Here is a 23,736-nt window from a genome sequence, read left to right as displayed (position 1 = left end):
TACGTTTCCGTCAGTGGCTGATTACCTCGATATCTACAAAAAATGTTACAACCCGTCTACAAACGATGTATGAACCGCGAACAAATAGAAATTTGAAAGTTCTTTAGAAATTAAAATAATCTGAAGAACTAATCGTACTCGACGATAAAATTTGCTTCCTTAAAATCTTCTTTAACGTTCGACGAATGTTTGAAATTTTTAATGCGAAATCCCTGCACGCGACTCGATCGTTATTTATTTTACTTGAAAGTAAAATCGTGGAATAGCTAATTTCCTAGCGGTCAACGAAACACGGAAACCTCGTTCGTTGCAGATCGAAGAAAGGGTGGCCGAATTCTTCAGCCTGCTCGTTTTCAAAGAACTCTCCTCCCGGCACAGCGGCAAGTATACTTGCGTGGCGACTAATAGCGCAGCCAAAGTGAACCACACGGCCGAGCTTCTGGTTAAAGTGCCGCCACAGTGGATATTCGAACCGCAAGACGTAGCCACCCTCTTGGGCAATCCTCTCAACGTCCACTGCGAGGCCAAGGGGTTCCCTCCGCCGCGTGTCACGTGGCTGCGTTCCAGAGGAAGGTCCTCCAACGATTATCAGCCGCTGGTCGATGGCTCTGATGGGAGATTGACCATTCTACCGAATGGATCATTGTGGACGGCCTCGGCTGGACCCCAAGACGAAGGACACTATCTCTGTCGAGCGAACAACGGGATTGGTTCTGGCCTGAGCAAAGTGATTTACGTGTCAGTACACGGTAAGTTATTTGATCGACGATTTACAAGAAAAATTTCTACATTATTGGCACATTTAAATTCTCCTCTTACTATCTAGTTCCCATTTGTTATTCTTATGAACGAAACATTTAAGTAGAACTACTTTGTTTAGGAAAAAGTGAATTCGATTTGCAAAAGAGTAAATTTAAAGCGCCAAAATTATAACACAAATTATATTCGTCGCGTAACACTTAAAAAGTCCTTCGTTCGAGGCTTTCGATAATGAAAAGGAAAAGAGATTTCGAAATAAATGTTTTCGTTCCGGTAGATTCCATTTACAGTTTAAGAACTGGGGAAACACCGAAGGCATATCTCGCGTGAAAACAATTCCCCGTTCGGCTCTCTGCCCGCTGCAGCGTCATCGGGGAGCAATTTTTTCCTCCAATATTTACCGAAATCTCCGATCGTTTCTTCGCAGAGCCAGCGAGATTCGAGTTCCAGAGCAAAAACGTGACGATCCGCCGCGGCGAGTCCGTGACGCTGGATTGCACTGTCATCGGGGATAATCCCATAGAAGTGCAGTGGATGCACAACAGCGATCGTTTAGACACGAACAGTCACCGGCTGAGCATCAGTCAGATAAAAACGGACAACGGGCTGAAATCGCAGCTATCAATTGGGAGCAGCGATCGGCAGGATTCTGGGGTCTACAGATGCACCGCGGACAACGCTTATGGCAGGAGCGAGCATCTAATTTATTTGGCTGTTCAAGGTATAGGCGATCTCGATCTCGTGTTAAACTGTTTCTCTCGCGGCTCTCTAAATACGTGAAACTGATTTTCTATTCACCTTCGAATAGCTTGACGTTTTACCTGATCTTCTATTTTTCAGAAAGAGTAACTATTGTAGTATAGTAGTAGCCCTGAGAGTGTCTGTAACTTTATATTCAGAGCATTTAATCGACCATTTACTCACGCATTTATTAATTAAACAATTGCGATTAAATCTGTCTGCGATGTATAATTACTTGGATATTTTAATCTTTTTTAATCCAGCCAAGGCATCGCCATCTATGTTATTAATTATTTAATTTCCAATTAATTTCCCGTTCGAATGGAGCATCGTTCTATCAGCTTCAACAGATTTCCCGTTTTGTTAGCGGCGTCTGAATGAATCGATCTATTCTGCCATCACTGATGACGGTTTAATTATGTTCATTCCGCGAGCGCAGAAAGGCCGGATCCGCCAGCCTCGCTCGAAGTCATAGAAATCGGCTCGCGATCGATACGACTACTCTGGAAGAGGGCTTTCGACGGAAACAGCCCGATACGGAATTACGTTATTCAGTATCGGTCCCTGAATCACGGTTTGGCTGACGATTGGAACCCTGCGAAAACGCACAATGTCACTTACACGCCCGGAAGTTCCAGCACCGGGAACGGTGCGCATCCAACGCAGAACGGTAATTACGCTTTCCACATAATCGTTCGAAATCATTTCATTCTTTCAGCTCATTTCTAATTACAAATGATCAGACGAATTAAATACGCGTCGAGTCATCAACGCGGACTCGTTGAACAGAAATTTCTAAACGTTTCACATTTTCCTATGTACATTATCATTTTTAAAAATTATTAGACACTCATGGACACGGTTCTCGAAATTGTCGCTTATAATCGTTTAAACATTCACAGCACTGTCCCCGTTCGGAGCTACCAGCGACGACCAAGAGGTAGCTTTAGTGGGTGGGCTTCATCCAGCGGTGACTTACACGTTTCGTATATTCGCGATAAATTCCATAGACGTGAGTGTGCCCACGGATCCTGTAGTTGCCAAGACTCAAGAAGAAGGTACGCCGCTTTCGTACAAACATTCCTATTCGTTCGCTATTATTTAATAATTCTATTACTTCGGATTTACAACAGCCCCCACTGAGCCACCCCAAAATATTAAAGTGCAATCAGCTGGGCCTGGAGAGCTTATGGTTACCTGGCAGGTAAATCTTTCTTTCGAGAATAAATACTACGGTACACTCCTGTAACGCGATTAATTCTCGAATCGCAAAATATTCATATCTCAAATTTCTTCCACGCGTATGGAATTGTATTAATATTTAGACCAGCACACTGAATTTGTTTTCTATATTTGCGCAAGGAAATATGAGATATAGAAAAAAACTTGGGATGGTAATTAGGATGGATCGCTGAAAGAGGATTTATCGTATTCGCAGCCACCCCCGAAGGAATCCTGTAACGGAGATCTATTGGGCTACATAGTGACATGGTCGGAGCATTCATCTTCGACGTCAGGTGTGAACCAAAGCAAAAGTTTAACCGTAAACGGATGGGCGACTACAAAGGTGCAACTCACCGGCTTGAGAAAGTTCACTAAGTACGATATATCGATCAGAGCTTTCAATAGTATAGCCAGCGGCCCGGCGAGCGTGCCCATTGTCGGTACAACTCAGGAAGGAGGTGCGATAAACATTAAACTTGCCAGAAAAAAAATCGCCACCGATGAATACCGTTGGTTATTATGATTATACCGATAATCATTGTTGATCGATCGATTTCAGTGCCGGAAACCCCGCCAACGCAAGTGTCCTGCGTTCCTCTGTCCTCCCAGAGTGTCAAAGTATCGTGGAGCGCTCCTCCGCCCCACCAGCACGGCGGTATTATTCAGGGTTACAAAGTATACTACAGACCGGTGCCCACTGACAACAGTAATTGATCCATGCGTTCTATCTAACTCTTGAATCATCCCTTCGATCATTTATGTAACGTACTATTCCCATTCGAAATGATTACAGTGGACATATCGACGATGGGCGAAATAAAGAAGACTTCCAGCGTAGAAACTTATTTGCTCACGCTATACAAATATACGAACTACTCTATCAGAGTGCTAGCTTATACCGGCGCTGGCGATGGTGTTCTGAGCCCACCGATTTTCTGCACAACCGAGGAGGATGGTAAAAAATTTCTTCCTTTAAACAAATACGGTCAATCGTTTCTCGATCGATTCATATTCGATGGTTGTATCGCGACTAAATTAGACTAGGCAGTATAGTAACGAGCAAAGTTTTTAGTGCCGGGTCCTCCAGCTGGAATCAAAGCTTTAGCGTTAACCGCGGAAAGTATATTAGTCTCGTGGTTACCGCCTCTGCAGCCGAATGGAAACGTCTCGAAATACACGGTTTATAGCAGAGAGGCTGGCTCCAGCAACCACAACACCCACACCATGCACGAGCCACCGTCATCGCCTACTGACACGCTCACCATGGAACTGCGAGGCTTAGTCGAGAGGTAATTTACTTTACTCCCCTCGGTGTTATTACTGATCTTCGAAAGCGAGCAGTATTCTATACGATAAAATTGTATTCTAGACAATTGTACGAGTTCTGGGTATCAGCGACAACAGGATTGGGCGAGGGAGAGCCGACCACCATAGTAACTCAAACTACGAACACTAGAGGTTCGCTTATTCCATCGCGTTTAATTTTCCAATTACAATATGTACCGTACATTCGACTCTTCTATAACACGGTTTCCATCTAATCGCGTTGTAAAAGGGTCGACTGTATAATAACGGCAATGAAACTGTTCTTAAAGCTCCGGCCAGAGTGGCGTCGTTTTCGCAATTACTGAGGAGGGCGATCAAATCGTCGATTACATTGTCCTGTATGGTCGTCGGTAACCCTACACCTCGTGCGATATGGACGTATCGAAACGGTCAGATCTCCACTGGCAGGCATTACGAATTAACGAACGACGGTCATCTCAATATACGCGGTTCGTGTTTATTGCCAACGCGCGCAAAGGTTTAACGATAAATAGAAAAGTGAATGGAAACGTAACTCTTACAGGACTAGAACAATCAGTGGCGGGGAATTATACGTGTTCAGCTAGCAATTTATTCGGCGACGATTCCATCACTTACACGTTAGTCGTGGTGATGCCACCTAGAGCGCCAACATTGGAACTACAGTATACGACAACGAATAGCATAAGACTTAGATGGAATCATCCCAACAACGGTGGTGCCACTATCCAAGGTACGCGCGTATCGATCATAAAAAAGAGTAGAAACAGAAAGCAGGAAGGTATGAAGAAGCATTAATTAAGAACGTAAAACGTTGTTACTCTCGCCAGGCTACGTATTAAGTTACAAACGGGACCAAGGTGGTTGGGAAGAAATCGCGTTATCACCTGAACAGACTGAGTTCATCTTATCGGGTTTAAAATGCGGTTCCTCTTACCTGGCTCATTTAACAGCGCACAACCGCGTGGGCACCGGCGACCCAAGCCCTCTAATCAGCGCGACGACCAAAGGAACTGGTAATTTTCAAACGAAAACTAATCTCCCGCGTGTCTTCCATGTATAACGATTGTTAAGAAATCCCCGTACGAATTCCCTTCGCAGCTCCTCTGTTACCCAAAGAACGAGACATCATCTCCGCGAATGGCACCTCCGTTAAGTTGAACCTTCTGTCCTGGCCAAACGGCGGCTGTCCGATTCAATACTACACCGTGGAGTATCGTAGACGTATCAGCACCGAGCCGTGGATTCTGGTCGCGAGTCGCGCCACCGAGAATCTGATCATAAGAGACTTGAAGACTGCCTCGTGGTACAGTTTACGTTTGACGGCGCACAACGACGCCGGATCGACGCAAACGCAAATGGAATTCGCGACGACCACGCTCAGCGGCGTCAGCATCGGCCCACCAAACGATTTAATCATGGAGGACGACGTCAAGAAGACTATACCGAATCACAAAGTGTTTTACGTGATCATACCGGTTGTCTGCGCGATTGTCTTGATCATTTCCGCCGCGATCTTGGGATACGTGATGCTCAAACGTAGTGGAAGGTATGGAGTGCTGTTTGTCGAATGTTATTCTGGTTTGTCGACGTTTGCAGGTGTATTATATTCTTGCAGAGCCAATTACTTGGGAGAAATACTGCCTGGACAGCAACAGAATCAACAATCAGGGCTGGGATTGGTTCAACAACAACAGCAGCATCAACAACACCATCACCTATCGAGTTGCATGAGCACCATGCAACTGAAGTCCACTGCTGAACGTGATAATAGGAGGAACCATCAAGTTTACACTAGCTCGCCGGTGAAACAGGAAAATCATAAGTCGAACGATCACGGATCAGGTGCGTGCATCCTTAAATTTGTCTTATGACAAATTAAGAAAGGATAAGAAATTCAATTTACTTACTCTCCTCTGTTCCACAGAGATGTACGAGATAAGTCCATACGCGACGTTCAGTGTACCAGGAAGAGAGAATCGTTCAGTGACCACCGCCACGCTAGATTACACGATGCAGTTCAAAACGTTCGGCCATCTGGAGAACGAAGACATCAACACGATCGATTACGAGAGATCCAGCGTGGACTTCGAGAGGTAACTGTTTTCTTTCGACCCTTTCGACCCCCATTACTCCCGAGACGCATGCCACACGCGAATTGAACGTCCCACGCTCGAAATCCCTCGCTCGTTGAAAGCTTGAACGTCCCGCTCCCGAAACCCTTTTCTCTTCCTCTTTCTGGTGTTCTTTCACATTCAGGTCTAAAACACCAAGGTGGCACAAGCAACGATACTTCCCAAGCATCGCGGAAGCGGAGAGCAAGCTGCGCTCGAGTCGCCAAGGTTCCGGAAGCGACACGTCCGGAAGCCCTTGCGGAGAGTGCGCTGGACCTAGTTACAGGGTGCCAGTGAAGCCTTGCAGAGGTAAATCTTTTACCGTTCTCTTGTCTGCGTTCGCTGTAGCACACGCGAGAGCCTACGTTCTCGAAATTCGTTTGCAGATGTGTTTTCACGAGGCGTAGAATCGAGTACGGAGTCCAACAACGAGGGTTCACCTTCGCTTGCGAGACGACGAAGCCGACAACCGAGCCGGTCTACTCGCAGGTAGCCAAGGTTTGTTTGTTTCCACATAGCACTCAGTCCTGATTATGTCCAGTATTCTGTATCACGGTCTTATCGGTCTCATGTCGATGCGATGATGAATAACGTTATGGAAAAATGTAAACCGTGCAAGAACAATTACGATTACAGTTACGATCGAACAAGAAATTTCCCGTCTACGATAGATTCCGTAGAGATACATTTTTTTTTATTTTTGTCAAAAATCATTCTTGGAACCAGGTGATAATGTATACTTAAGAGATGAGTACATTTTTCTGTTAACTCATGGTTTTATGTCATATACATTCAGAGAATTCATCGAATTCCTAAACAAATTAAGATCATATCATACCAATTACTTTCCATCATTGATATACCTAGAATTTCTTGCAAAATATTGACTCAAATTTTCCCAAATTAATCTGGAGATTTATCCTTGATAACAACTGTTAATTTTACCTTTACCTACTAATTTCTGTACCACTCGAGACACTAACATTCCATCGTGCTAACTTCAAGTAATTTAGCTATCAAAATACCAGTGGCGTGCACAGCTGATGGAAGCTGTAGAAGCGTAGCTTCCCTTGTATCTTCTAAAATACAAACACTAAATACATATAACGCGATTATTTTTTATCAGAAGCTTTCCTATCAACAAATATCACAGCACGCCACTGCAGAATACACAATAAAAATGATATCGACGATTCAGCACAAACCGTCACAATTATTCAACACGTAAACGTTCCGAAATAACATTCCAATGTTCGCATACGAAAATTTTCCAATCGCAGGTGGTCCACAATGACCAATTCAGTTAGCCGTTAAATCGATTCACCTCCTGACAATCGTCTCGTGCCCTCCAAACCAATATCCAGATTAATTTGCCAAACTCTCGATCAGTGATCAATCTCAGTGACGATGGAAATGGTTCTTCTCAACGTTGCATGATTAATAACTGTTTCATTCCCTTAAGCGCTGTCTCCGATCCGTTTTGCGCAGTTCGGTGGAGGACATGACGTTGTTGCCGCCAAGCGGGTTTAGCGACAGCCGCGAATTGAGCGACGTAGAGTGCGACCGTGATCGTGATCGTGATCGTGGCGAGCGTGATCGTGATCGCGACTGGCAAGGTCTGTCGGCCGGGACCCGCCACGGCGGCAGCTTGGGTAGACTGCCGATCGAGGCCGTCGAATCTATGCTCGCTAGGTATCGACACGAACCTCCGTAGACCGTAGTAAGCTGACACGTTCAGATTTCATTCTGTATTCACGTTAATCCTGGGAAGATTGCTGCTCTCGATTGGCTGTATAACATTATTCACGAACGCCAGCAAGTCCCTCGCGGGCTGACCGAGCAAACAGTTTCTGGGAGAAGTTAGAAGCTGCGACGACGCTGACAAAGTAAACACCGTCACTAGAGTCCCGCTTTGTATGTTGAAAAATTGGGAAGACAGAAGGATCTACGAATTGCCTGTAAACGTGGATAGTCTAATTTAACAGAAGAGGAAAACTGACTTGTTCGAAAGAAGAAAAACACTAGGCTACTGGCACACTAGATATCCTTAAGCGCTGTCTAACTCTTTCTTGCAGACTATTTTTTGCTCGATCGAATTTGCTTTGTAGACGAAGTTGAAGATACAACAGGAGTCTTCCGAGGATTAAAAAAAAAGCTGCACCAAAGAACACCGTTTGAAGTAAAGCCACCTATTCAAGCCATATATTAGTCTAGAAAAGCTTGTCTTCATACTGCCATAGTGCGAGACGTTAGATACCTGTCGTTAGAGATTAACATGCCTTCTAGAGATAGAAACTGGATTTAACGCAGCACTAAAGACCCGGTTATATAACTTCGTTTCAGGTACCAACAGAGGAAGGAACAAGAGAGGCAAGAGTTCACTATACACGTATGATCGGGATTTAGCAATTCTAGCGGAAATCTTCGGAGAACGATATAAAGCGAGGTGTAACGATATCCTCTGGGGGACGTCTTGCGCATGTCAATGGCGCGTAATTCGCTGGTGACAAGAGTACCGTTTTCTGTTGAAGCTAGGAATTCTCGCGGTGACAAATATCATTGCTCACGTTGGTACCACTGAGAGAAGCGTTCGACGCATCGAAACGATGCCCGTTTCACTTAAGAGGGATTTTAATGTTAGCATATCTCGATGTATCTAAACGGTTTTTCTGTCAACGAAACGTTACCATAGATTTAAAACGAATCGCAACCTCCGGACTTTTCTCTCAGTGCGCTGTTTAAATCGCCGACGAGTCGTCTGAGCCGCTGCACCCACCGTTGCATCGAATACTGCCGTTGCGTTATTCGCAATTTTACCGACCAATTCGCGAAACAGGAACAATTCTTCTGCATTTGAAAGTATCGACAGTTTTCCTTAGACGCGTTAGAGTCTTGTCTTCTAAAAAAAGAAAAAGAAAAGGAACGAAAACTGCGTCAGTTGAAAGCCACAACTGTAATCGTCCCTAAGAGAATTCAGCGACGGTTATCACAGAAGCATCCACCGACAGAGCGTTAGGAAACAAGTCAATTTAGAGACGGAATGATGAGTTACACACGTGTATAATCGTCTAACTACTGTATAGTATAGATTGTACGAACCATTAGTCACACTGTTACCATGGATTTGTATAGTTGAGAACAGGCGAGACGAGAGTGAGGTACACTGTGTATTGAGAATCGTTTACTGCCATCCTTAGAAGATGTCGTTTAAATATCCATTGTATAGTTGTTACTATAACTGCAAAAATCTGATGATACATTTCAGTTCGTATGGAAAAATTGCATTCGTTGCAGCAAAGTAAGTTCGTTATAAAGACGATGCTAATTTCGTTGTGACGTTACTCGCTGTAATTTCGTTATTGCAATTGAAAGTTAAAGGAAACTTTAAGAACGACAATTACAACGACGAAATGCAATTCTATTTCCGGTGCATTTAGCGCGACTATAAAATTGGAGGTCAATCTTTGCAAGAGTCATTTAAAAACACTTGTCATTACCACTATTACTGCTACATGAATGAATGAAAATAAGAAGTAAGGATGCTCTGAAGAACGAATCTCTAAATACATCGTGGCGGTTTCCGCTTTGCACAGAGTACTAATTGCAACAACATTCCTAAGTATCGGCATTAACACGGCGCAGCGATGCGTCCCAACGTTTTCGTTCAGCTAATTATGTTAATAAAATGATTCGAGTATTCTATTTGTGTCAAAACGCGCGGCTTCGATCCAAGATCGAGAAGTGTGATTGGAAGAAAAAAAAAAGAGAAGAGTATATAACGGTACGTTTTAAATTGTACATACATGTATGCATCATATTTAGAGGGTGAACAATTTATCGACATACAATGAACTCGATTATTAATTAACGCCAAAGATAGCTTTAAGTATTACGTTGTTTTCATTCGTGAAATATTCTATGTAGATACTTTAATGTTTGACCTTTCCGCGTTCACTGCGTTTCGGAACGAAGAAATTAGATAATCTTTTTTATCGCAACAGTAATTGCTGAGAACCAGCAGCAAAATTGCCACCGAGACTTAATTAACATTCTACCGAAGGGTATGTATAAAAATGTAAGTCTGAATCGTTTGTTCTTGAAACGCGTAGAGGAAGCGAAAGGTGAAACATTCTGTTCGAGGGAAAATTCATGTCGATCGGAACGAACAAATTTTTTACGACGATTGCTCTATCGGCAAGTTAGGTATTGACTACGCGGGCTAATAAGAGTTCTCCGAGCGCCAGTAACAAATTGAAATCCGGTCCTCATGCATCGTTCTCGAAATGGTGAGACTGAAGCTAATTAATTACGCTTACGTTGATTTCTGCCAAAGAGTTTACGGTTCACAAGGACTATTAATTTACGGCTATTGCCTTAATCGAAGTGATCGCATTAACGAGACATCGTCAACGTCGCAACCACGATCGTGCGTTTTCCGACCGTTCGTAATTCTCGAGGATCTCCAAAAAGACGAGGGCATACTTCCTGTATCATTCTCCGAACTGGAGGGACAAACCTGTACAATTTCTACTCAACATTTTAAACAGACTGGATCTTCCGCAATAACGTGTAACTCAACCTGTCCGAGGGTATCGATCTTGCTAACATTTATATCGATAACTTCGTTAACCAATAAACTGCCATATCAGCTTTTAAGCGTAGCGATTTCTTATTTAAATTTCTCAAGGAAATTTGCTGGATACTTTGCAGCTTCGATTTTCCAAGTTCCTGTCTCGCTAACGATACAATCAATCATACCTAATTATACATTCACCGTGTACGGTACCAACGCAATTTCTTCGACGCTCTTTAAATTTTCTACGTCTACGTATTTTAATAACGCACTTTGTTATTCAGGTGCAATCTATACTTGAAGCGATAAACGAGCCGGTACTGAGAATACCTGCACGGGAATTGATCAGATTTCACAAGCGAAACGTACAGAGTATGCCCTCTTACGAGACACACCGATACAATTCACTGTACATGTAAAATAAAGTCGCGCGAACCAATTTAAATGCGCGAGCAACGATTGTATGGCTTCTAATAGATCTTTTCGCCATGGCGAAACGAAGACGCGATCGTAGGTAGAAGAGAATTTGGACGAAGGGAAATGATGATATTAGCGCAAACGTTTTCGAGTGTGCGTGCGACGAACACGTGTGATATAGGGACTCGTCAGGTAGCACGACTATCGCGACCAAGCCAACTATTTGTACATGGGATCCGTGAACCTTAGACATTATGTATCATATCCTCGTATAAATATCCGTGGACGCGAGTTCAATGAAATTAATCGTCGTCCGTTATGGTTAACACGAAAAACCAAAAAAAAGAAAAAAATAAGAATAAAACAATCGAATGTCTTATCGAAGTGTCAAACTTTCACAAGGTATGCTAACTCAGCTTGTTAATAAAGAGGAACAGTCATTTACCGTGTTCAATTTCATTTGTACGTCCCTGTGCTTCCATTTCTATACAGCCTTGATGATATCAGGTGAATATATTTTTTCAAATCGTCATAAAAATGATATATAACGTGATGATATACAATAGAAGGTTTAAAAGCTTTTCACCTATTAAAATTGCACAATAAGTAGTATTTATTATTCATGAATAATATAAATATATAATGTTACGCGACGCAAGTGACACCACAGTGCTCGTACGCGTATATTTCGGTAGTTTTATTGCAATTTCTTTTATATTTCGCGCTTTAGAGGTAAGAGAGAGAAAGATATATAAAAAAGCTATAAGAAAGAGTGAGACAGATGTTACCTACACTACTGAAGAACCCGTGGCGCCATCTCTGTGAAAAGTGCTCAAACTGGTCGCACATCGTTATCGATAGCGAAGTGAACTACTGAAAACTACTAGCGCCATCTCTTGGAGAAGCGCTAAAACTGCTCGAGCATTAGTTTCAGTACTTTCCACAGAGATGGCGCTAGTAGTTCTTGAGTAGTTCACTTCGCTATCAATAACGATGTGCGACCAGTTTGAGCACTTTTTACAGAGATGGCGCCACGGGTTCTAGAGCAAGGTAAGCATCATCTGTCTCACTCTTTCTTATAGCTTTCTTATATATCTTTCTCTCTCTTACCTCTAAAGCGGGAAATATACAATAAATTACAACAAAACTACTAAAATATACAATAAATTACAATAAAACTATAGAAATATACAATAAATTACAATAAAACTATAGAAATATATATCCTGACGACAGAACTTTGTCACAGTCAGAGCACTGTGATGTCACTTGCGCCGCATGACATTATATATTTATATTATTTATGAATAATAAATACTACATATTGTGCAATTTTAATAGGAGAAGCTTTTAAACCTCTATTGTATATCATCGACGAGTGCGGACGTAGATGGCTATGGAAGTGATGTCACGCGGCGCAAGTAACATCACAGTGCTTTTACTGTGATAAAGTTCTGTTGCTGGGAGTCTTTCTCCGTACGATAGCTAAGTGATACGAGAAAGAGAAAAAGGCGATTAATTAATCAGTATAATGATAAAGCATCCCTCATAGCAAATAGAAGTACGTACAGTAGTACAGTTACTCGAACGATCTTAGTTACTTTAAAATCATCGCGCTGAATTACAAAGAACACCATTAAATACCTCTGCTCTTTGCGCGATTGATATTTTCCTGTTCGTTGGAAAAACATAATCCCAACGTGATAAAAAGAAACAAGGTGCAGGGCGTTGTACGGTATGCATTTGAATCCACAAATGCGATACTAAGCGGATATAATTTATTTTTCAAAAATAAGAGTAACAGGGCTACGCATCCAGTATCTATTATTCACTGTATTTTCTATGGCGATCCTATTAGAACCAAACTTTCCTATCTATATCAGTCAATACGCATGGCTATCAACGTGAGAACGAAATTGTTTTAGCTGACCTCAACAGCGGTGAAGTATCCCGAAGTCTGAACGTTAACGAGCTGTACACGAGTCCGTACGTGAACGAAAATTTTCTTGCTGTTACGATATCGTCTCCTTTTTCACCGCACCCTCGAACCGTGCATCTCTGAATCGTCGCGCGATTCTCACATCGGTGTGAATAGTGCGTGAGTAATTGGTGGTCACGTTGAATCATCGTAAGCAATTGTCAATCTGAGCTCGTCAGAGACACGAGATTCGTCATTATGTGCGCGAAAATGGCTTTTCAGCATCAAGCTGGGACCGCGATGGAATGCCTGAGCGTACGTACATTTCGTTCGTGCATGAAAGTAATTTCCCGACTTAACTCTTCCACGAGGTAATCGATAAACGATGAATAAAGAAACTTTTCCCAGAGTTTCTGTTCACCTTCTATCCAATTATAAAACTGTTTATTAGCTGCATCCTACTGTGTGATCGTAATCACTTGCGTACAGTATAATCAGGATCCATTCCGAGTTAACGGTTTTTTAATGTCAAGGTAACAATTATTACCGACTGAAATTATTTTACCATGCGTATCTTTTAGATACCAATTATATTGGTCAAAGAAACGGATGTGAACGAAAACGGGGAGGAGGTGATGAAGTGTGGCTTTAAGATAGGAGGCGGTATCGATCAAGACTTCAGAAAAAGTCCACAGGGTTATACAGATAATGTAAAGGGAACTGATATGATATGAACCATTGTAAATGTGTTGGATGTTATTAACTAGAGATATTTATTTCAGGGTATATATGTGACCGAAGTGCACGAGGGATCACCAGCTGCGAAAAGTGGTCTACGTATGCACGATAAAATTTTACAGTGCAATGGGTATGACTTTACGATGGTAACTCATAAAAAAGCTGTATCGTATATAAGGAAACATCCAGTATTAAATCTATTAGTAGCTCGTAAAGGAGTGACGAGTACTTAAATACCAAATGCGTGATCTATTTGGTCTAAGAAGAATATTTATTTCACTCAATATGCAGTAACAAAGTCAATTTATTGGAGCTACATGTCTGCCAAATATCATATTAGATTATGACCGTTAGTAAGATACTTTTGAATTAGTTTCACGGAACGATTAAAAATAGTTGGTATATTATTCTCTACTTTTGTAAATTTAGTTGGTAACAAGTGTCTACGAATGACAGTTAAAATAGGGTCATATAGGTCCAATAATTATGATTACTTTTCAGGCATAATATTTGTTTCCAATTGCAATAGAAGTAGAGAATTAGAGCAATAGATATATATGTATAAAAATCCTGTTACTGTTCGTTAATGTTGTTGAGAGAAAAAGTAACTGTATGAAAATGATTTTTCCAACAACAGGATAACAACTGATAACGCTATTAGTCATGTACAATTATGCTTTTAGAAAACATAATTTACATGCGCCTGCGTTAATATCGTGCTGTATAATATTTAATGTATATCAAAATTTGCTAAATATTTCTTGTGCCAAACAATAACTACTACGCGGAATCCGTGTGGATATATTTCTTACCGTCGTGTATATATTTATATAAAAAAGAAGTTTATTTGGATAATAAGAATACGAAGAGTATTTCACGATTGATTTTATATCAAAAGAACCAATTGTATGAACAAAAAATGCTCCATGATAATTTTTATTCTTTAAGTATTTCTATATTGTAAAATATAACAAAAAAATGCCAAAGCATAATGAAGTTACACTAGCTTAGATATGCAACACACAGTTTACTAAATTTTGTATTGCTAGTATATCAGTATATTACTATAAGACTCGTACAGTGTACTCCAAATTTATGCATTTAAAACGTTCTGCAATGACTGAAACGATTACACGATAAACAGTGTTCTTTCAATGCCTTCGAAAAGGTACACACAAATGAGTATGTTAAGATATACACAACTATTGCATTTATAAGTATTTACCGAATATTTTCTGTTACTGAAAAAACGTAAAGAGAATGTCATCGAGACTGTACAATTTTGAGACCAATAGAAGTATTGAATTTTCTATTTTATACATTCTTTACTTTAACCGATAAACGAATGTTTTTTCTATGCACTTTCATAAAGTTTTTATACGTAAGAAAAGGTAACAGTTTTGTATTTTACGATAAATTGGCTACAAATGTAAAATAAGCGAACAAGAAGAAGTTCCTGTAACGATACGAAACGATTTTCTTTTACATCCCAAGATTCTAATGCGATTACGACGAAACCATCGAATTACAAAATATAGAACACCTCATCAGAATTTTCTAACTAGTCCGTTACCACAAGGAAGATTAAAAAACAAAACTATAGAATATTAATTATTATGCGTGCGTTTTAAGATTTTGTTTGTATAGAGCCTCTGTGTGACAAATTACACGTCTTAGTTCAATTTTACACTTGTATAAAAGTTATGTTATTTATTACCAAAAAAAGTATAATATAGAGAACTATGAAACAAACTAACGATCATATATTGCCTAAACAACAAATAAATGCCCTGTTACGATGCGTGTATGCGAATAAAAACTATCATCCGTATATTAGGTTATCCAGAAAGTTCGTAATGTTTTCAGATGCCATATTCTTTGACTTTTCTTCTATTTATTAACTTATTCATTTCATTCTATCGTCGTAAAACTGTCTACCACGGATAATCGTCCTAAAAACTATTCGACTCACTTTCTACAAGATGTAAACAAATACAGTACCTTCATTCTACAGACTTTAAATGTTTTCTAGTCGATCCACTCGATCCTTTTTAGAACTCGTATAACATTAAATGGCAGAGAAATAAACTCTATCTTCACTCGTAGCGTTTTACTTACATCCTCTAGAAAAGTCGGGAAATCCACGACTAACTGGCACGAAGGTGACACTTGAAATGTGTCTCGGGAAAAATGTTTCGCTACTAGGTTAAGTTCTATTACTCGAGTGGAAACAAGCATGTACGAACTTCTCGCACGATATAATATTAATGCCAGATACTCGACAGTTTACGTTCCATTCTACTTTATGTGATAATTGTCAACTCAATAAAGGAATAATTTATTTAACAAGTAACTTAACCTACTCTATGTTCCACTCGTTTTATGACCAACGCATACTTGGAAATTTACCAACTCAATTACAAAGCCAAACAACTCTACGTGTATACTTGAGAATAATTTGTCAACGTTATTTAATTTTGTCATATGGAAGTGTTATAAAATACTACTTACAAATATCCTCGACATGGAAATGCGCCGTAACGATGGACGCTCGCGCGTCGCTGTGAATGTAACAGCGCATGATGACGTGTCTAGAGCTCACTACGTGGACGGTGTGTGTATGACACGTCGATTTATATCGTGCTCCGTACTGCCAGTAAACGTTTAAACTAATCGCCAGAAGGAACTTGGCGTCCGCGATGTAACGATATCGAGCGATTTATTTCAGTACATTGAACGTAATTCACTTTTTAAACGTGCATTATAAAGAGACGGGAAACCCGCGCGCAACGATCGTCACGCATTTTAGACGAAATCGCAAGTTCTAAAACAAATTGCTCGTGATCATCTGCTACTTGCTCGCTTGCAGCCTACGTTGGAAAAGTATCGGAAACTATGGTGAGTAGAGTCTCGTGAAATTGACAGTGAAAAGTACGGTTAATTTTCTAGATGCAAAAATTGATTGTTCCATTTTGTTTACCTTTCCAAGCCTGCCGCACCGACCTCCACTTCAGTTGGAGCCGCTGGGCGATCGCCCAGTAAAGCTATAGCACCTAGAACAGGTGGCGGAGGTACTGTTAGGCAGAGGAAAACGACAACCACCGTTTCGACCAGGAGTAGAAACACTGGAACTGGCTCGGACGGCATGTGGAGATTCTACACCGACGACTCGCCTGGAATCAAAGTGTAAGAGCCGAATGTTCATTAGCGGTGACTGTTAAACTGGATAAGTATGAAGAAACTAACGAAACGTAAATATGATTTTTACAGAGGACCGGTGCCGGTGCTTGTTATGTCTCTTCTTTTTATTGCGGCTGTCTTTATGCTTCACATCTGGGGCAAATATACTAGATCTTAAAACTGGAAAGAGACTTTACCTTTTAAGAAAACCGATGGAACTGGGAAGAACTGTGCAGTGAAACTAACAGAATTAAGGGGACCGTAACAAGTCGGGGATATCCTCGGAATGGAAGATCAACGTGATTCTTTAACATTTTAACATTATCTCTCGATCGATTTAAATGAATTGAAACACTGCGTGCTACAAGTTACATTTCCATAAAATGGATCTCTGCAGTTTTTTATAGAGAAGTAAGACGAAAAATTGAACACGGTATATCATAAATACTATTACTGTAACCATTTATCTTCATCGAACTCAGTTTTGTAATGTTTATAAGAAGATACCTTCCAGAGCTAATTGTACTCGCGTCATACGTGATCGAAATAAAATATTGGTTATCGTTTGTAAAGTTACTATTACGATAATATAATGTACGATATTAAAATAAATTATTCTTAATTGGATTAAGAAAACAGCCAAGTGATACTTCTTGTTTCTATCCGTCTCTGTGCGAATTCAATCCCAATGGAAGCAGATTAAGTTCGACGCGAAGCAAGCGTTTCTAAAGCATCTCTGACAAAAGATTCGCATTGTTTTCAACAGCACAATACGAATGAACAGCATAATGCGCCATGTTTCATTTAACTGAAAACTCATTCGCGCTCGCGTGTACGTATTGATTCCGCGCTGAATAAGCACGGGTTGCAGCATTCTGTGAAAATGAAGCAAACGCGATAAAAAAACAGGCAAACAATTGTATATTCGATCGAAAAAAAAAGTGAACGATAGATACGCTTTACAAAATCACTAACCCGTGCAATTATTACAAAAAAAAACATATACACACTGTTGCAAATTACATTTACAAATATACAACTAATAAAAATCATAATTCTTCATTTATAATATTTCCTCCGTTCCTACAATCCTTTCAAATAAATTCATTCGAATTTCCAATTTCCCCAAAAGAGACACCCCCAACGCACCCCATATTATTTTTATTTCTTAGATAAGAACTGTCTCTCTCTCTCTCTCTCTAATTCGTAGATGAGAATAATCGTTACAAGTAATTGCACGAAGAGCCTTCTACCTACGACGGTGATTATAATAAATTCTAATGTCAGACGAGCAAGGCGAAGTCTGAAAGCTCAATAGGTCGGCACCATAGAGCGTCGGGCAGAGGGAGGAGACGCTGGCGTCGTGGCGAGAGAAGGATCGAGCTAGAAGAAAACCGCCCGATGCGCTCGCAGTCGACTCATAGCACGTGATCATGGGTTTCTCGTTTTAGACTCGACATTGAATCCCCCTCGTAGTCCTGCCGCTGCCTGTCGCCGCGGGTGGAAGCAACTCCGCCCGTTCTGTCAGCTAATGCGATGAAGTCCCTCTCTCTCGAGGTAATCGTAGTTTCCTCTTAACCGATCCACTACGTGCGGACGGGTGTTCTCCGTTTAACCAGAATTTCGCCGTCCAAACGGAGAGATTATTCTCGGCTCGACGTGGTTCCCGTCCCAGTCTCCGTGTGACAAGTGCGATTCGTGCGATTTTCCATCAAATCGCGTTGCGTCCGACGCGAAACTCGACGATGACGGTCAACGATATCGCGTTCGATTCACGACGACGCCAGAGTTTCGTGAGTTACGCGTGCTTCGCGTCGTTTTTCCGTCGACGAAAGTTTCACCTCTCGTACGGCTCGCGTTAATGTCGAGAAATGGTAGGAACTGTTGGTGCCGAGTCAGAAAGCGGTTCTAAAGTCGCGTTTTCAAAAGCGTGCATTGTTTCGAGCAAATAGTCGGGGTATTATCGTTTTCACGCTTTTTCTTCATTTAAAGGGATACGTGTACGTGCTGGTTTTCGTTCTATGGTTCTTTAAATAGTTTATTGTGCCAATCGCACGATGCAAAAGTTTCGAATTAAGGGGCGGTAAGTACGTACGAGCGATGACAGTTTTCGTTCTTTCGCTTTTATCGTCTTTTTATGACTGAAAGTGGTTTGTGGGATATTGGCGCATGAAATTAAAGGGATGGCTGAAAGGTGACGGATACGCTTATCCGAAAAGAATAATACCTTTGCGGGGTATTTTGTTAGAATTAGAAACGAATTGAACTGCATTGCGACGCTCCACGTTGCGCAGGCAATTATCGAAATAACAATGATTAGCATCTACCCGCGGAGATCGAATGATAACGTAACACAATTCGAAAGCTAAAACAATGTTATCGTAAATGAAAAAATATAAGAATTTCCTTTGAATTTGAAATTTTTGTTACGCGAAATTGAAATTTCCTGATGATTGTTATTATTTCTCAAATATTCCACTGGGAACTTATCGCCGATTAAAATACTTCAATTCAGAAATGATACCTCCAATAATAGTGCTCTCTACTTACTTTCAAATGTCAAATAAACGTGTACTTCCTGTTAAACAGATAAATATAATCTCCACGATCCGATAGAATCGATTTCGAAACTTTTTTCTTCTAAACAAGAAATAAAATGGATTCATATAAATATGAAATATCCGGTTTCCGTGTGTCAATACGCGAGACGCTGTCGTCTGATTAAGCACTTACCTATACTACTAGCTATAACACCCACTGTTCAGGTTGCAAACAGTTTCGAACGTTGTGTGTTCAGAATCAATCTACTTGATCAAAGTAATCTTATCTCAAACACATTGTTCATAAGTGAACAGTATATTTCCTTACACTTGAACGCCCCATTCATTTAACAGATATTTTCTGAAATCAATTCTATATTATACACACAAAGCAAGTCAGTCTTTGGTATAAAAGACTTTCGTATAAAATACTTTTTATTTCATAAAACTCTGATACCTGCAGTTGAAGTGTGCACATTTTCCTTTACTTGCTGGAATCTTTTTCAATTTCCAATATCACTCTCTTTCGCAATCACTTTTCGACGACTGCTTTCAAGTTGTACTACAGCTAAGCTGGAAATGTTAAAATTTTTAAGAAATTTCGTTCGACGAGCGCTATGAAATTGAAAAAGAATTTCTATTTAACAGCGATGTAATTACGGCTTCATTAACGATTCCAGGCTCGCGAATAGTTCATCAAGCGCGGGAGTGGGCAATCAACAAGGATCAATGGCGGTCGATATTTTGGACGAGGACCACTTCGCGGTGAGCGCGATAGTCACCGTCGGCATGCAAATCATCTTCTTCACGATCGCGGCGACCTTCCAGTTGGACAAGCTGACGGATTTCGCCGGTGGCACGAACTTCATCATCCTCGCCCTTCTCACTTTCTTTCTTGGCCAAGTGGGCAAGGTGGGCTCTAATTATAAAACCGCTTCCGCGGTTACGCGTCCGCGTGCAAATGAACACGTACTGGCCACGAGCCGTCGTCTAATCGGGAACGGCCACCGAGAAACTGGCTAACCGTTTCTTTCAGCCGCCAGTTTATTTTCGTTAGGCCGTCTGTTTTCAAGAGATCCATGGCTGCCAACAATGGCACCGTTAATGGACAATCGAGAACACTTGTCTGTTGTTCTAAGGAATCCTTAATACTTTTGTTTTTCCTTCTCTTCGATCCGTAACTTTAATGTGTTATTAGACATTTCATTATTTCTGATCGTTGCAGACTAGTCATGGGAAAAATTTTATATATATATGTATATTATAATCTGTTGTCCTTTACATTTCAGCCATATGACAGCAGGCAGCTAATGGTTACCGTATTAGTTTGCTTATGGGGTCTGCGTCTCTCTGGATATTTGTTGTACAGGATCATCAAGATTGGTCGTGACAAGAGATTCGAAGATCGTCGTAGTAACGTGATCCGTTTTGCTGTATTCTGGACATTTCAGGTATATAATATCATCCACAGATTCATCGAAATCGGATATTTATTCAGGGCTATTAGAAAATGTTTATTCCAAGTACACGTCGATTAGTATGTCTATCAAAATTAGAATTGATTTTCAGGCTGTATGGGTTTACGTGGTCAGTTTACCAGTAATTATCATCAATTCACCGCGGCACAAAATACCACCGGCCCCTAAAACCATGACGACGTTGGATAGTACCGGCACTGGACTCTTTGTAACCGGTTTGTTAGCCGAGACTTACGCAGATTTGCAAAAATTTTCATTCAAGCAAGATCCAGTGAACAATGGGAAATGGTGTAACGATGGTATACATTCTACATGCGCTAAATCATTTGAAGCGACGAATTAATCTTCGTTTACCGAGAAGTGGTCTTTATTGCAGGTCTATGGCGGTTATCCAGACATCCAAATTATTTCGGCGAAATAGTAGTATGGTGGGGTATCTTTGTGATATCGTTGAACGTGATCGAAGGTTTCGAATGGATCGCTATAGCGTCCCCAATCTTCACCACGTTTATTATTTTATTTTTATCCGGTATGCCTCTTTTGGAAAGAGCTTCGGATGAGAGATACCGCGAGTGAGTATTCGATATTTCACAGCCTTTCAAATTGGTATCTCCATATATTGTTCTTCGAAGATTCCAATTCGCCATTTAATCCTCGTTAACTAATTGTTTGCCAGTATCAAGCATTTTCATTCTTTTCTAGTAACGCTGAGTATCGCTATTACAAACAATCGACGTCGCCACTGATACCGATGCCACCAGCGTTCTACGTCGAGGTACCCAAATTCTTGAAATTCTTCTGCTGCGAATTTCCGCTTTATGACTCGTTGGATGTGAAGCCTCGTGCAGCTGTCACCGAATCGACATCGATAAGCCTTGCTGCATCTACGTAGCTATAACCACACGCCGGACGAGCGAATCCTAAGTCCGGCGTGCAGTCGTGCACGGCTAGCACAGCCTTTTAACAGGGCTACCACGATTTTCCGCGTTTCACCGTATTCGTACAGTTGTCCTGAATTATCTTGTTCGGTTATGATCGTTGGAGAGATGGATTCTGCCACGGATATCCAGTTTTGACAAACGCAACTTGTGCTACAACTTACAATAGGGCTGTGAGGGACTTTGCACGGGCGACGAATTTTACGTATGTAGCTTATATGGTTATACATCGACGTACTACGGTACTAAGTTACGACCGTATGCGTGGATGTCAAACTTGACGAATCGTCCGTCGTATGGTCCTTTTTTTCAACCCTTGTCTGATTTTCCGGTGTCGCATGTTTACTGTCGCTATCGAAGCATCGCCAAAAGGAGATCCCTTGCTCGGCATGAGAGCAAATCGACAGCAAATCGATCAATCATCATCGTACATTTAGTGACCGTGATCTCAAAGCCTGATACTGTCTCGAATTTTTGTTTAAATGCGTAGGCGGTTCAGATGTGAAAATCGGTAGTGTCGTTTTCAAGGGAGAGCAAGTCGTGCAGTTGCTCAGGGCGCTACATAATAGTAGAATTATCGTAGGTGCGTTATCCATTTTGACGTATAGACCGTCAAACTAAAGCCGCTCTAAGACTCTGAATAATTCTGGAATTCTGCGTAGTTACAAGCTGGAATTAATTAGAGGAAGGAATTAATTAACTATTACATTCATTAAGACGTCTGTCGATTGTGAAAAATTGATTTTTTCGTGATTTGACTTCTTTCCGAGTTCTTTCGCGGATAAATTCGCAGTTGAAATTTTATAAAAATCCATAACTCGGAAAGGATTAAATTCACAAGTTCAAGAAAAGTAAAAGCACAATGACGAATACTCAAGCAATGCGTATTATGATAATTAGCTAATCAGAAAAATATTTATTTTTCAAACTTAGCTGAGAATCAAACTTATTCGGCATGTTCCAGATTTTTAGGAATTAAGAATTCTCAAGAGAAGAACGCTATGCGAGAAAATAGAAAAAGTATCAAAGAGTAAATCGAAGTTGAAATCGTAAGTACACTACCTCTAACATGATATTCTCGATTCGTAATCGAGTTTGTCGTGATATTTAGATTAATTCAGATCTACACAAGTAAATGTGCAATAGAAAATCCTAGAAGCTCGAAAGCTATATTAGATCGCGCTGAACTTTTTCTATTTTGTAAAATATTCAAGAGTAAAATGTTTCCAAATTATACGAATACATATTTGTTTGTAAATACTACTCGTTATGTTTTATAAGATTCTTTACACGTAAAAGTAATTTGTTTCGAAAGAAAAAAAAGGAGCAATTGAAATAAAGATTCCGAACGAAATTAAAAATATTTTTGGACCGGTAGGGACCACGTGTATACCGATGTTAAGTGCTTACATCTATTTTTACATAATATCTAGGAATGTGGTTTTCGCAGAGTAATTTGCGGAAGCAAGTTAGGAGATATCGATAAAAATATTATTAGGGTTGAAAGAGATGGGCAGATATTTAAAAGTCTGTTTTTAGCTGCAATGTCAGCTACTATTAATTTATAACTTCGTTGGAATATTATTTTCAGACTAAAACTATCGCTTTAAAGGAAATTGATGGAATTAAAAGTTAGGAAAGTTAGTTGTGCATAGCAAATAAAGTAAAAGTCGATGTATAATTATCCTACAATTTTAAAACGTTTAGTATAAGACGCTATCTGAGTGATACTGATTGATTGTACGTAAATTAATTGTAGCGTTAAATTATAGCAATATTATACATATCTCAGTGCCGAGTAGAAAATCGTA

General features: G+C 40.5%; 4 protein-coding genes and 1 long non-coding RNA gene across 11 annotated transcripts in view; 4 read left to right on the top strand and 1 right to left on the bottom strand.

Moving 5' to 3' along the window:
• Positions 1-8,613, top strand: part of Dscam3 (Down syndrome cell adhesion molecule 3) — a 97,514-nt gene extending 88,901 nt beyond the window's left edge. For 2 of the 7 annotated variants that reach the window (XM_076899451.1, XM_076899447.1), the window contains 20 exons: positions 314-749; positions 1,187-1,480; positions 1,940-2,170; positions 2,403-2,558; positions 2,634-2,704; positions 2,939-3,182; positions 3,284-3,430; positions 3,518-3,679; positions 3,797-4,013; positions 4,094-4,182; positions 4,320-4,499; positions 4,574-4,762; positions 4,860-5,045; positions 5,131-5,578; positions 5,648-5,874; positions 5,957-6,125; positions 6,304-6,452; positions 6,530-6,632; positions 7,632-7,835; positions 8,487-8,607. In XM_076899451.1, the coding sequence (XP_076755566.1) occupies positions 314-749; positions 1,187-1,480; positions 1,940-2,170; positions 2,403-2,558; positions 2,634-2,704; positions 2,939-3,182; positions 3,284-3,430; positions 3,518-3,679; positions 3,797-4,013; positions 4,094-4,182; positions 4,320-4,499; positions 4,574-4,762; positions 4,860-5,045; positions 5,131-5,578; positions 5,648-5,874; positions 5,957-6,125; positions 6,304-6,452; positions 6,530-6,632; positions 7,632-7,835; positions 8,487-8,538 (3,954 nt within the window). In that variant the 3' untranslated portion in view covers positions 8,539-8,607. Of the gene's footprint in view, positions 1-313; positions 750-1,186; positions 1,481-1,939; positions 2,171-2,402; positions 2,559-2,633; positions 2,705-2,938; positions 3,183-3,283; positions 3,431-3,517; positions 3,680-3,796; positions 4,014-4,093; positions 4,183-4,319; positions 4,500-4,573; positions 4,763-4,859; positions 5,046-5,130; positions 5,579-5,647; positions 5,875-5,956; positions 6,126-6,288; positions 6,453-6,529; positions 6,642-7,631; positions 7,864-8,486 lie in introns of those variants that run through there. The other 5 variants (XM_076899446.1, XM_076899445.1, XM_076899448.1 and 2 more) reach the window with 4 other exon arrangements.
• The window catches only part of LOC143426234 (uncharacterized), a 40,121-nt gene extending 23,595 nt beyond the window's left edge, over positions 1-16,526 (bottom strand). Inside the window, exon 1 of the long non-coding RNA XR_013102128.1 lies at positions 16,301-16,526. This is a non-coding gene — a long non-coding RNA (uncharacterized LOC143426234). The remainder of the gene's footprint in view (positions 1-16,300) is intronic.
• LOC143426030 (tax1-binding protein 3 homolog) lies at positions 13,169-15,101 on the top strand. Its single transcript, XM_076899137.1, has 3 exons — positions 13,169-13,366; positions 13,633-13,761; positions 13,834-15,101. The coding sequence occupies exons 1-3, from the start codon at positions 13,310-13,312 to the stop codon at positions 14,020-14,022; spliced, it is 375 nt and encodes a 124-aa protein (XP_076755252.1). The 5' UTR covers positions 13,169-13,309; the 3' UTR covers positions 14,023-15,101.
• A 228-nt stretch (positions 16,527-16,754) lies between the features above and the next one.
• Positions 16,755-17,612, top strand: Sec61beta (Sec61 translocon subunit beta; the record flags this gene model as incomplete). The annotated part of the gene is made up of 2 exons (XM_076899817.1): positions 16,755-16,975; positions 17,060-17,612. Coding segments are annotated over 2 exons (309 nt in total), but the record flags the coding sequence as incomplete, so codon positions are not given.
• Positions 17,613-18,372: 760 nt separating this feature from the next.
• LOC143426193 (uncharacterized) lies at positions 18,373-22,592 on the top strand. The gene is made up of 6 exons (XM_076899434.1): positions 18,373-18,526; positions 20,190-20,421; positions 20,799-20,960; positions 21,079-21,286; positions 21,364-21,559; positions 21,690-22,592. Exons 2-6 carry the CDS (start codon positions 20,239-20,241, stop codon positions 21,877-21,879), a joined length of 939 nt encoding a protein of 312 aa, XP_076755549.1. The 5' UTR covers positions 18,373-18,526; positions 20,190-20,238; the 3' UTR covers positions 21,880-22,592.
• Positions 22,593-23,736: the final 1,144 nt, after the last annotated feature.

Source organism: Xylocopa sonorina, chromosome 8 (assembly GCF_050948175.1).
Source record: "Xylocopa sonorina isolate GNS202 chromosome 8, iyXylSono1_principal, whole genome shotgun sequence".
Classification (NCBI taxonomy): domain Eukaryota; kingdom Metazoa; phylum Arthropoda; class Insecta; order Hymenoptera; family Apidae; genus Xylocopa; species Xylocopa sonorina.
The sequence above is the reverse complement of the archived record's forward strand: the minus strand, read 5'-3'. Positions and strand labels throughout refer to the sequence as shown.

What these genes read in the sequence shown, in the direction of transcription:
- LOC143426030 (XM_076899137.1), top strand. Translation starts at nt 13,310, where the DNA reads ATGTGCGCGAAAATGGCTTTTCAGCATCAAGCTGGGACCGCGATGGAA. An exon ending in CCGCGATGGAATGCCTGAGC is followed by an intron (nt 13,367 to 13,632) that starts GTACGTACATTT and finishes CGTATCTTTTAG; the next exon opens with ATACCAATTATATTGGTCAA. An exon ending in CACAGGGTTATACAGATAAT is followed by an intron (nt 13,762 to 13,833) that starts GTAAAGGGAACT and finishes TATTTATTTCAG; the next exon opens with GGTATATATGTGACCGAAGT.
- LOC143426193 (XM_076899434.1), top strand. Translation starts at nt 20,239, where the DNA reads ATGGCGGTCGATATTTTGGACGAGGACCACTTCGCGGTGAGCGCGATA. An exon ending in TTCTTGGCCAAGTGGGCAAG is followed by an intron (nt 20,422 to 20,798) that starts GTGGGCTCTAAT and finishes TTTACATTTCAG; the next exon opens with CCATATGACAGCAGGCAGCT. An exon ending in TGGGAAATGGTGTAACGATG is followed by an intron (nt 21,287 to 21,363) that starts GTATACATTCTA and finishes TCTTTATTGCAG; the next exon opens with GTCTATGGCGGTTATCCAGA.